The 12,414-nt window shown below is 39.5% G+C and overlaps 3 protein-coding genes across 3 annotated transcripts; 1 reads left to right on the forward strand and 2 right to left on the reverse strand.

The window, feature by feature from the left end:
- Positions 1-937: 937 nt before the first annotated feature.
- On the reverse strand, positions 938-1,916 carry LOC6620104 (mpv17-like protein). The gene has a single exon (XM_002044280.2). The coding sequence runs from the start codon at positions 1,531-1,533 to the stop codon at positions 1,027-1,029; it is 507 nt and encodes a 168-aa protein (XP_002044316.1). The 5' UTR covers positions 1,534-1,916; the 3' UTR covers positions 938-1,026.
- A 121-nt stretch (positions 1,917-2,037) lies between these two features.
- LOC6620105 lies at positions 2,038-3,249 on the reverse strand. Its single transcript, XM_002044281.2, has one exon. It carries the CDS (start codon positions 3,205-3,207, stop codon positions 2,302-2,304), a length of 906 nt encoding a protein of 301 aa, XP_002044317.2. The 5' UTR covers positions 3,208-3,249; the 3' UTR covers positions 2,038-2,301.
- Positions 3,250-9,103: 5,854 nt separating this feature from the next.
- Positions 9,104-11,740, forward strand: LOC6620106 (ATP synthase subunit beta, mitochondrial). Its single transcript, XM_002044282.2, has 3 exons — positions 9,104-9,223; positions 10,089-10,400; positions 10,454-11,740. Exons 1-3 carry the CDS (start codon positions 9,160-9,162, stop codon positions 11,593-11,595), a joined length of 1,518 nt encoding a protein of 505 aa, XP_002044318.2. The 5' UTR covers positions 9,104-9,159; the 3' UTR covers positions 11,596-11,740.
- Positions 11,741-12,414: the final 674 nt, after the last annotated feature.

Consider the following 12,414-nt stretch of genomic DNA (forward strand, 5'->3'; position numbering starts at 1 on the left):
GAGTTAGTTAGTTAGTTAGAGAAGAAATAATAATATATTAAACAAATTAATTGATGTTTCACTACTTTCCGACTGCAAAGCCGACGCCCCCAGTCTTCAGGTGACTTATCGAGGTATTATTTCTCCGTTAAAATGTGCTTAAGCAGAGGAGATTTCAGTTGATAATTTCGCGATATTATAGTGGTGTTTTTGTGATGGTTTGTCTAAGCAATTAATTCCTAGGATGCCAATGTTAAAACCATCGCTAGTTTTCACGTTAATCAAAAGGATATTTACAACTTGTGGGAAACTGTCAGCAGAAACCGTTCTCGCACTTTTCAAAATTCAATTCCCCTAAATCGTAAAATAGAAATGTAGAATGAAAAGGGCCAATCTTTTGGAGAATTGATATTTTCGGAACTATGAAGACTAGAAAGCTGAGAGCACACAGATTTAAGTTGCAGATTTTTGCAGAACGTTTGTTGTTTAACCCTACCACCCACAATGCTCTTAAAAATGTCACAAATAAATGGTTTACCCGTTACTCAGATAATGAGAACAGTCGGCTTGTCTAAAATATTTTCGGCAAATCGATAGAAACTGTCATAACAATTTATAAAATGAAATCTAAAAATGTTTCTTAAGTGTTTGGGTGTGGCTAAATTTTTGTGGTATGTCAATAGCATGACAGATAATTAAATAAAAATAAGAACAATGTAGAAAAACTTTTGCGTGGAAGTTGTGGGCGTTAGATTGGACCTGACATCGTTCTGATACAAACTTGCTTAGCCAATTCAAAATTAATTGCCCGTAGGGAAATTAGATTCCAAGCAATATTGTGTGAAGTAAGACTAAAATGCGAGTGTCTATTATACATGTATACTTTAAATTTCATTCTATATGTACATATTTTTAACCAAGCCTTTCCGCCGAATACCCCTAAGAAAAGACCACCAAATTTAATCAGAAGTCACATGTTGTATTATAATATATTTGATAAATTTGATAAACAGGAACCGTATTACTAATGCGGGGAAACTCAGTGCCCTAGCTATTAAGTATCATGGACAGGTAGCAGTTCCATACGAGGGCGATGAACTGGGCGTAGAGCACTTGGTAGCCCAGCGGCACGAACCTGAAGTTTAGCATCTGTGCGGCCGGCCAGAGCATGTAGTTACGGATCAATATAGATACGTAGGAATCAAGAATGCGCTGCCGGATTCGATCGATGGGCTCTCCGTTAACCAGTGGCACCAGAAAGGACATGGCCATGGTAAAGGGTGGCGCAAAAAGGGTCTGGTCGACCAGCATTTTGGTAACTCCCCGCCGCATTGGCGAGTAGGTTTTGGGAACCCGGGACTCCAAAAAATGGTACCACCGGCCCAAAGTTGGGCCAACGAACACCAGTCCAACGATACCAAATCGCAGGGTTCGCCCCGCATCCCATTCGTCCAACGGTTTCTTATCAAAAAATAACTGGGCTATAGTATCGCCTAGACCCATTACCGCCGCCACATTGATGCCATCCTTTAGGTACACTTTAAGTCTCTTCATCTTTATCAGAGATCAGTTCCATTCATAGCCCGTACCAAATTGTTTTAAATAGACCAATTAAAACACTAAACTGAGAAATCCATTTGCTGTTGTTCAACACATGTTCGTGTAGTTTTAAAGGGTTATCTATTAATCGCAAAGTGATTGGTGTCATTTGCTGAAGTAACAAAAATTGGCAACTCTGAATAATTATTTAAATTAAATTATGCTAGCGTATTTTTAACGCGGATGAGTGTTTATAATTGTCGCATGCCGACTGAGAAAAGTTTTAATTGTGCTAAACACTCAATTTAATGTAATGTAATGTCAAATAACTTTAACGTTTTAAATATCAAGCTGTTGAAATAATTTTAGTACACAAATCTCTTTTAATCGGAACATACTCAACGCGTATTCCTAGTATTTTTTTAAATTTTCTATATCTTAACTTTTATTAATTCTTACTTCCACCGCCCTTTCTCCGCAACTATTAAGGTATTTATCTCATATTAATATCAGCGTTCATAGAGCTGTGAATTTAAAATTTATTATAAATCTAGAATAATCTCTTCACTTTTTTCATATTCCACTTTATAAAACTACATAAACTTATGCAGTTTATATGTGATATTCTATAATCAAAATCTTTACATATTTTTATTTATTAAAGTAAGTATGGTATGTGAATTTGTCTTAAGCAAACTCTAACTCTTAATGTTAGTCATTTGACGTTTTTAAGACTTCTTGCACAATCACTTCGTCCAGGTCATTAGCGGCTGTTGTTTTCATTTAATTTAAGCTTCTTTTGTTTATTTGTCCATTTCCCTCCTGTATTTCCTCTTTTTTGTGTTTGTTTGAATTAAATTTTTTCTTGCGCATTTTGGCAGGACCAATTTCGTCTGCTGGGTTCACTATATTTTTACCGACGTCCTCTTCGTCTAAGAGATCTTTATATTGATCCGGGATTATTGTTGTCTTCATGAACTGTGGCGTACGCCCGGTAAGCACCGACTGTCGAACATCGTCTTCTTTTTGTTCTAGCGTTTGTGTGGTGGTGAGAAGCTTGCTCCGGATCTTGTAGTAGTTAGCGGTGCTGCCAAGCTTTGCACTAGCTTCCAAGAATTTTTTGTCTGCCTGACTAAGAGATGTGGAAATCATCTTCGGTAATTCGATGCGTTGCTTGTAGCTGCGCCCGAACAACGGATGCCGTTCACGTAATAAGTACTTGGGTAGCGTTAGGTCAGCGGGAATGACCTGTTCCTTCTGACCTGGTAGCGGTTGCTTGTTATATAGACGCTTGCTGATTACCACATAGCCAACAAAGGGAATTTTCCGAAGGGCATGGGGACCTATATATCTCAAATAGCCCAGTGACTCGCTCTGTAACGTCGAGTTTTTGACGGCACGAACCTGGAGATCGCCCACGCTCTTCCTGCCAGGTAGCTTGATGCGCTTGCCGGCTAGCAGATGTGGGTCTGTACCCTTGGGACACTGCATCAGCCAGGCTTCGTCGGTCTGACCATCGAAATCCCAAAGAGCACCGCCGCAGCACTCACGAGCAGCTGAGGCCAGGTTCACGTACTGTTCCTCCTCCAGAAATTGGTTCCGAGGTTTTTCCGCCTGTCGGCAAAAGAGTTTTTCATTTTTTTTCATTGAGCGTTGGGGATATCTATATATTTCAGAAAATGCCCACATGTGGGTAGGGTGGAAAAATACAAGGGAAATATCGATGGATCGATAATTTAAAAAGATTTTTATAAGCCTATTTGGCTTTTAGTGATGGGTAATAGGAAATGTTTATAGCTGTTGCTCGCTAAACTGAAGGGCTTTAGCAAAAGTGGTAAAACTTAAGTTTCCCATACTGTGGGAACCGGTGCGAGAGGAAGATGAGCGCAACTCACGCCCTCCCGATTAATCTAACATAAGCAGAGAGACGAGCGATCGGGCTGGAGAGAGAGAGCCAGTCGATTAATGGAGTTGAATGTGAACACACGTATTAGAATACCATTGTGAACTAGTAATAAATAATATAACTAACTGTGAAATAAAGTGTATTGAAACGAAGACTAAACTACCGAATTATTACATTGGCGACGAGGTAAAAAAAAAAAAAAAAACAACTTATAAATTAATCAAAATAAGAAAAATTCAGTGCAAACCGGCATATGCTGAAATTAGCACGCAACAGTCCCGTTAGTTTGTTCTTTTCGTTCCCTGGCGTTCTTCGTATATATATGAACGCGCGGGCAAATGCACGCTGACGAACGAATGTGATGAAGAGAAGAGAGAATGAAGGAAAATGAATAAAATATAAGAATGCTCGCAGGCATTTCAGTTATGGCAGCTCGTATGTAAAAAAAAAAACACAACAACAATAAAAGAATGAAAAATAAAAGGAAAGAGAAAAACAACTGACAAATTACAGTGACAGTGCCAAGAGACACAGATTTTATTACTGTTCTATCTGACTTGGGTCAGGGGCTGTACTAAAAGTACAAGCCGAGTAAATAATTTTGAGCTGACTTAAGTCAGGGGCTGTACTAGATGTACAAGCCGAGTAAATAATTTTGAGCTGACTTAAGTCAGGGGCTGTACTAGATGTACGAGCCGAACAAATAATCATAAGCTGATTCAAGTCAGGGGCTGTACTAAAGGTACGAGTCGAATAATTAGATATGAGCTGATTTGGATCAGGGGCTGTACTAAAGTATCAGTCGATAGTCGACCTACAAGCAATGGCAGAGAGCGTAATCAGGCCGTTTCTTTGCGAGACGATTGAGAAGTCCCTGTTGCGTGTGGAATGGGAGAAATGGCTTAGAGCTTTCGAAATATATGTGCAAGCTGAGGAGATCATCAGTTCACCATCCCGGAAAAGAAACAAACTGTTACATCTTGGCGGCCCTCAGCTACAAACGGTAGCATTTTCACTGCCCGGAGCCGTGATAACAGAAACGGCGGCTGGAGACCAGACCGACATATTTCAGACGTTAGTCGATAAGTTGAATGCGTTTTTCTCGCCGAAACAGAACTCAAGTTTCGAGAGACATTTATTTAGGAACCTTTCTCCTGCAGAGGGGGAGACATTTGCGAAGTTTGTATTGAGGCTGAGATACCAAATTCAAAAATGCGATTTTGGATCCACTAAAGCCGAAATCGAGGAGATCTGTTTAAAGGATAAGATCATCGATAGCTGCGCCAACATAAGCCTAAAACGGAAACTTTTGGAAAAAGAGTACAATTTATCGGAGATAATAAATCTCTGCCAAATGGAGGAAGAAATCAACAAAGAGTCCGAGATAATGCGACCACAGCTGAATCTGGAGGGAATAAACAGAATACAAACGAATACAAAATCGTCCAACATGCAGTGGGAGTGCAGCAGATGTGGTCGAAAAGGCCACAACCATAATAGCCCCAATTGTCCAGCCTTAAAACAACAATGCAATAAATGCACACGGTTCGGGCACTTTGCAAACAAGTGCCGAACCAATTTAAAGCGACCAGGAAACCAGAACAACAGCAATGCAACAAAACGACAACGCTCAAACGTGAACCTGGTAAATGAAGGGGATGATAAGAAACCGGCAAATAACTGTTTTAAAATTCTAAGTGACGACGAAGACGAAGTAATCAAATGCCAAGTGGGTGGCCAAGAAATGCCTTTCATCATCGACTCAGGATCACGTTTCAATCTCATAAGTCCGGAGGATTGGTCAATTCTACAAGATAAGAAAGCAACAATTTTCAACGTCCAATGGGACTGCTCGAATCATTTTAGAGCATATGCTTCAGACGAATTACTGCAAATAATCTGTTGTTTTGATGCACCTGTATCCATTGGATCTAACCCGGAGGTAATTGCTCCATTTTTTGTAATTAAAAAAGGAAAACAATCACTACTGGGCAAGGAAACGGCGATAAAGCTACAAGTATTACGACTCGGTTTGGAAGTCCACAGTATAGAGAGCGTATCTCCATTTCCAAAATGGAAAGGATTGCCAGTTAAACTATCCATTGACCCAGACATCAAACCAGTTCAACAACCGATGAGGCGGATTCCAATAGCGTTGGAAGAGAAAGTTATTGGAAAACTGGAGGAAGCGTTAGCCCTCGATATCATTGAACCAGTAATAGGACATTCTCAATGGATCTCACCAATGGTCATGACATTCAAAGAAAACGGGGATCTCCGCATCTGTATAGACATGAGACTAGCCAATAAAGCAATTTTAAGGGAGAACTATCCATTGCCTATCTTCGAAACGTTTATGACCAAACTGAGAGGAGCGAAATATTTTTCTCGTCTGGATCTCAAATATGCATATCATCAATTAGAATTGGACGAGGCTAGCAGAGCTATAACAACTTTCATAACTCCTCGTGGGTTGTTCCGGTATAAGCGATTGATGTTCGGGGTTAACTCTGCACCCGAAATTTTTCAAAGAAGACTGGAGGAGCTACTGGCACCGTGCCGAAATGTCCTGAATTATATCGATGATATCATCATATTCGGAACCAATGAAAATGGCCATGATAACGCCGTAAAAGAAATAAAGGAGATATTGGAGAAAAACAATGTCCTCTTGAATGGGGAGAAATGCATTTGGAAGACGGATAAAGTTAAATTTCTTGGGCATATCCTGTCAGATAGAGGAATTGAAGTTGATCCGGAAAAAGTATCCACAATCCTTTCATTCAGAAGTCCCAAAAATAAGGAGGAGGTCCGCAGTTTTCTGGGCCTTGTCACTTATGTTGGCAAATTCATACCGGATTTAGCCGACCGTACAGAACCATTAAGACGTTTGCTAAGAAAGGATTGCAGATTTAATTGGGATAAAAATGAGGAAAAAGCATACAAGGACCTAAAATCTCATTTGGCCAAGATACCAAACTTGTCCTATTTTGACCCCGATAACACTACACAACTGATAGCCGACGCCAGCCCTGTCGCGCTCGGAGCTGTACTATTACAGTTCACTAGAGACAAGGAACTAAAAATAATTTCGTTTGCTAGTCGGAGTCTATCGGATGTTGAAAAGCGATATTCACAGACGGAAAAAGAAAGTCTGGCCTTAGTCTGGGCTGTTGAGAAGTTTTATTTTTACCTGGCTGGATTAGAATTCGAGCTGGTGACGGATCACAAACCACTGGAGGCAATATTCAAACCAACTTCGAAGCCTCCAGCGCGAATTGAAAGGTGGCTCTTACGCATACAGGCGTTCAAGTTTAAAGTAATCTACAAGGCGGGAAAAGAGAATATTTCAGACGCTCTGTCTCGACTTTGTGAACCGGCTGCGACGAACTCTTCCTGGCGAAATGATGAATATAATGTCTTTCGGGTCATCGAATACTCTGTTCCTGCAGCGTTACACATATCAGAAATATCCCAAGCAAATAGTATGGATGAGGAAATCATTGACGCCATGGCCTGTTTGGAGACTGACACTTGGGATCCATGTACATCAAACAAATTTTACCCATTTCGATATGAACTTTCGACGCTTGGGAAAATTCTGCTTAGAGGAACACGATTAGTCATCCCGGCAACACTTCGAAAGAGAGTATTAGAACTTGCCCATGAAGGTCATCCAGGCGAGTCTGCAATGAAGCGGCGTTTAAGGTCAAAGGTATGGTGGCCACGCATCGACCGAGACGCAGAGAATTTTGTAAAAGCATGTAGAGACTGTTTAGTAGTCTCTCAACCTTTAGGCCCAGCACCGATGCAGAGAACACCATTTCCAACAAGCGCTTGGATGTCGATAGCCAGTGATCTTTTGGGTCCATTGCCGAATGGAAAATATGTCCTGGTCTTTATAGACTATTTTTCAAGATACATGGAGCTAAAGTTTATGCAATCGATATCCTCAACAGCTATTATTGGGGCAATGAAGGAAATATTCTGCCGATTAGGGTTTCCAAAGTACCTGCGGACAGATAATGGTAGACAGTACGTTAGTGAGATGTTTGAAAATTATTGCAGTTTGAATGGCATTACCCTAATACGGACTCCACCATATTGGCCTCAGGCTAATGGTGAGGTGGAGAATATAAACAAGTCCCTAGTAAAAAGACTAAAAATTGCACACTTAAACAAGAAGAACTTGGAGCAGGAAATTCAGGAGTTTCTTTTAATGCATAACGTCACCCCTCATGGTACTACTGGAACAGCCCCTTCAGAGTTAATGTTTAATCGTTTGATTCGAGATAAAATTCCTAACATACAAGATGTTGTAGGGGTTTTTACTGACTCGGCTGAAAAAGATAATGACCAGATACAAAAGCATAAAGGTAAAGTAGCTGGTGATAAAAAGAGAGGGGCAAAGGATGTAGACATTCAGGTAGGAGATCAGGTACTAATGAAAAACGTAATATTTCCTAGTAAGCTGACACCGAACTTTGACATAACTGAATACCAGGTCTTGGAGCGAGAGGGAAATATTGTTAAAGTCTCAGGGGGTGGTAAGACACTTCTTAGGGACGTTAGCCATCTAAAAAAGATTCCAGCTGCCTCCACCACGATGACGGTTCCGGCTTCCACCACGAACTTGGAGGAACACAACCAACACTTGCTGGCCAAATCATCCGAGGAAAACGATACGTCTGCGAGACCTGGGTTGAAGCTCAAGCTGAAAAACATAGGAGGGATGTGGGAACCGGTGCGAGAGGAAGATGAGCGCAACTCACGCCCTCCCGATTAATCTAACATAAGCAGAGAGACGAGCGATCGGGCTGGAGAGAGAGAGCCAGTCGATTAATGGAGTTGAATGTGAACACACGTATTAGAATACCATTGTGAACTAGTAATAAATAATATAACTAACTGTGAAATAAAGTGTATTGAAACGAAGACTAAACTACCGAATTATTACACATACCAACCAGTTCAACATAAAAAAATTATTTTTTTAGGTTTTAAAATATCGTTATTCTTCAGGCAAGCCGACAAAAATTTTACTAAGAAAAATGTAAAAGAATTTATTTGCTTGTGATATCATTTCTTCATCTTCATATCAGGATCACCAGCCGAGTCGATCTGCCCATATCCGTCCGTCCGGGTGGATGTCGAGATCACAGGAACTACAAAAGCTGGATAGTAATTTAGCATGCAGATTCCAGAGACGAAAAATCAGGGCAAGTTTGTTCCCTGATGTTGCAACGACCAATCTATCTCCCACAAACCGCCCAAAATTGTCACGCCAATCATTACTAATATAATTTTTTCTATATGTTTTCTATCGATAAGCCATAGAATAATGTAAATTTCTCTTAGCTGAGTAACGGGTATGTAACAGTCGGCGAACTCGTCTATAGCGTTCTCACTTGTTTTATTTATTTTCGCTGGTGCATTTACCTCATCAGCCTGCAATCCATTTAACCACCATTTTCCATTTTCATGGGTGCATCACTTGTTAGTGTCGGGCAACCACAGCATACTTTCAGTTCATTGTGTATATATAATAATTGCATTCGGACACTCTCCTTGTGAGGTATCAACAAAGTTAGTCTATATTATGGTTTGAATACGCAAAAATACTAAATCTTCGATATGTTTTGGAAGCGCAAATACTCTCAATATATCGCTACTACCGATTTGCTCATCACTAGGTCTTCTGCTCGCCCGCACACTTCTCAGTTAGTTCGAGAAAAATGTTCGCGTTACGTGCTGCATCTAAAGCTGATAAGAATTTGCTGCCATTCTTGGGGCAATTGTGTAAGTAGCACAAAAAATAAAAAATTTTTGATTGATAGAAATTGTATTAAATGGCAAAGTTCCCTACAAAAAATGTGCCTTAGCTAATAGAGCAATTATCGAACATAACCTATCGTTCAGTAAAGTGTTACGAGCGAAAAAAAATATTACATAACGACAATTTGGAATGATTTAAGGTTACTTCTGTTTTATAACATATATAACAGTACTTAATTTAACCGAATTTTGAAAAAAAAATATTTTTATTACTCATACATTTGTGTGTACGCCTTTTTGTAAGCCCTAGAACATGTGAACTAGGTATGTACATGTATTGTAAGCCGATATTGTTAGGCTTTTAAATTGAATAATCTTTTTATTTATATTGCAATTGAATTTGTCACGATATAGCTTGAAAATTAAAGTTATTAAAAAATTAATTAAGTATAATTCATACATAACATAAAAATACCATATATTGGTATCTAGTGATAGAGATAATCAATAAACTGATACTACTACTTTTTATTAAAAAATTATACCAATTACTAGCTTTACATATGGCGTATTGAGAAAAACTTTTCCGATCCCATAAATTTTATTCGATGATCAGAATCATCAGTCGAATGTGTCCGTCAGATTTTATTCATTCATTATACAAATCAAGCTCCTCATACAATGTTAGACTTATATATATGTATATATATTTTTATATATATGTATATGTATTTTTACCAAGCACAAGCTGCGGTGGCCTTCAACAAGTCCTTATTTTACATTTACAATTAAACTTAAGAAGTGAGCTATTTTTCTTTGATTAAGTACGATTTAAAAAATATTTAAATTCATTTTTTAAAACTGACTAAGCAACTGCTCCGTTTTTCAGCTCGTAGCCATGCTGCCAAGGCTGCAAAGGCTGCAGCTGCCGCAAATGGAAAGATTGTGGCCGTAATTGGTGCTGTCGTCGATGTCCAGTTCGATGATAACTTACCGCCCATTCTGAATGCCTTGGAAGTAGACAACCGTTCTCCTCGGCTCGTGCTCGAGGTGGCTCAGCACTTGGGAGAAAATACCGTGCGCACTATCGCCATGGATGGTACCGAAGGATTGGTTCGCGGACAGAAGGTTCTCGATACTGGGTATCCTATCCGAATTCCAGTTGGTGCCGAAACACTAGGACGCATCATTAATGTCATTGGTAAGTAAACTATATTGAAACATAAGAAATAAATTAAGAAATTCTTTGAACAGGTGAACCCATTGATGAGCGTGGCCCAATTGATACTGACAAGACCGCTGCCATTCACGCTGAGGCTCCTGAATTCGTTCAGATGTCTGTTGAGCAAGAGATTCTTGTCACTGGAATCAAAGTCGTTGATCTCCTGGCTCCCTACGCCAAAGGTGGTAAAATTGGGTTGTTTGGAGGCGCCGGTGTGGGCAAAACTGTGTTGATCATGGAGCTCATTAACAACGTGGCTAAAGCTCATGGTGGATACTCGGTATTCGCGGGAGTTGGTGAACGCACTCGTGAGGGAAACGATTTATACAATGAGATGATCGAGGGTGGTGTTATTTCACTAAAGGACAAGACCTCAAAGGTAGCTCTGGTATATGGGCAAATGAACGAGCCGCCAGGTGCTCGTGCCCGTGTTGCTCTAACTGGACTGACCGTTGCAGAGTATTTCCGTGATCAAGAAGGACAGGATGTGTTACTGTTTATCGACAACATTTTCCGATTCACTCAAGCTGGCTCAGAGGTGTCCGCTTTGTTGGGTCGTATTCCCTCAGCCGTTGGTTACCAGCCAACATTGGCTACCGACATGGGTTCTATGCAGGAGCGTATTACCACCACCAAAAAGGGATCCATTACATCTGTTCAGGCCATATATGTGCCCGCTGATGATTTGACCGATCCTGCTCCTGCTACTACATTCGCTCATTTGGATGCCACCACTGTACTCTCGCGTGCGATTGCCGAACTGGGTATTTACCCTGCTGTGGATCCACTGGATTCGACTTCTCGAATCATGGACCCTAACATTATTGGGCAAGAACACTATAACGTTGCCCGTGGTGTGCAGAAAATCTTGCAAGACTACAAATCACTTCAGGATATAATAGCTATTCTCGGAATGGATGAATTGTCTGAGGAAGATAAGCTCACAGTCGCTCGCGCTCGCAAGATTCAGCGTTTCTTGTCGCAGCCATTCCAAGTTGCTGAAGTCTTCACCGGGCATGCTGGTAAACTAGTGCCCCTGGAGCAAACTATAAAAGGTTTCTCAGCAATTCTAGCTGGGGACTACGACCATCTACCTGAAGTTGCTTTCTACATGGTCGGCCCAATTGAAGAAGTTGTGGAAAAGGCTGACCGCCTGGCAAAGGAAGCTGCCTAGATAGGTGTACTGGACAAATCTTCAAAGTCTTAATGACAGCATATTTAGCATTGAATTGTATGCATTGAATTGTAATAAACTTTGTAAGATCATATTAAATTCAATACAAGCGAAGAAAAAGTTAATAAAACCTATTTAAACATTACGCTATGAATTAAAATTATTTATGAATTATTATAGGTGAAAAAAGCTTCAGATTAAGTGAGTATATTGAAGTAATTCCGTGCAATTATACAGATAGAATCTAAACTGACTATTACGTACTGCTTGGTTAGTTTATATTAAAAATTACACTATGTTATCATTTCTGTCGAAAATATACCAAACTATTAATATATTGTTATTAATACATGAGTCTATTTCATAGACTATCAAATATTTTGTACATATGTATAAACCCCTGGAGCCAGTTGATGGCAGACGTTGCCTATAGAATTAAAAAATGTACGCAGCAGTGTGAATAATTTTCATTTTAAGTATTTATTTGTATTTAATAAATCATATATATAGAATAATTTTTTTTTAGTATTTGGAATTATTTGTGTAATGGACTTTGCTTTGTGGACTTAAAATTGCATTATGCTTTAAATTTCCTTAAAACAAAAAAAATTGTTAATTTAATTATTTGGATATACGTTGAGAAACACAAATTATGTTCGGTTATTATTTTATAGGCTTTTACCTTAGGAGCGAAAGCTCTTCGATCAATATAATGTATCCAAAGCTTGTTAGTACAATTGTATCGTGTAATTACTATTAAAATTTATTTGTGAAGACATTTAGTTTAGGTCCTAAAAATTGAATTTAAGCAACTGCGAG

This window comes from Drosophila sechellia, chromosome 4 (assembly GCF_004382195.2).
Source record: "Drosophila sechellia strain sech25 chromosome 4, ASM438219v1, whole genome shotgun sequence".
NCBI classification, from domain to species: Eukaryota; Metazoa; Arthropoda; class Insecta; order Diptera; family Drosophilidae; genus Drosophila; species Drosophila sechellia.

What these genes read in the sequence shown, in the direction of transcription:
- LOC6620105 (XM_002044281.2), bottom strand. Translation starts at nt 3,207, where the DNA reads ATGTGGGCATTTTCTGAAATATATAGATATCCCCAACGCTCAATGAAA.
- LOC6620106 (XM_002044282.2), top strand. Translation starts at nt 9,160, where the DNA reads ATGTTCGCGTTACGTGCTGCATCTAAAGCTGATAAGAATTTGCTGCCA. An exon ending in GCCATTCTTGGGGCAATTGT is followed by an intron (nt 9,224 to 10,088) that starts GTAAGTAGCACA and finishes TCCGTTTTTCAG; the next exon opens with CTCGTAGCCATGCTGCCAAG. An exon ending in ACGCATCATTAATGTCATTG is followed by an intron (nt 10,401 to 10,453) that starts GTAAGTAAACTA and finishes TTCTTTGAACAG; the next exon opens with GTGAACCCATTGATGAGCGT.
- LOC6620104 (XM_002044280.2), bottom strand. Translation starts at nt 1,533, where the DNA reads ATGAAGAGACTTAAAGTGTACCTAAAGGATGGCATCAATGTGGCGGCG.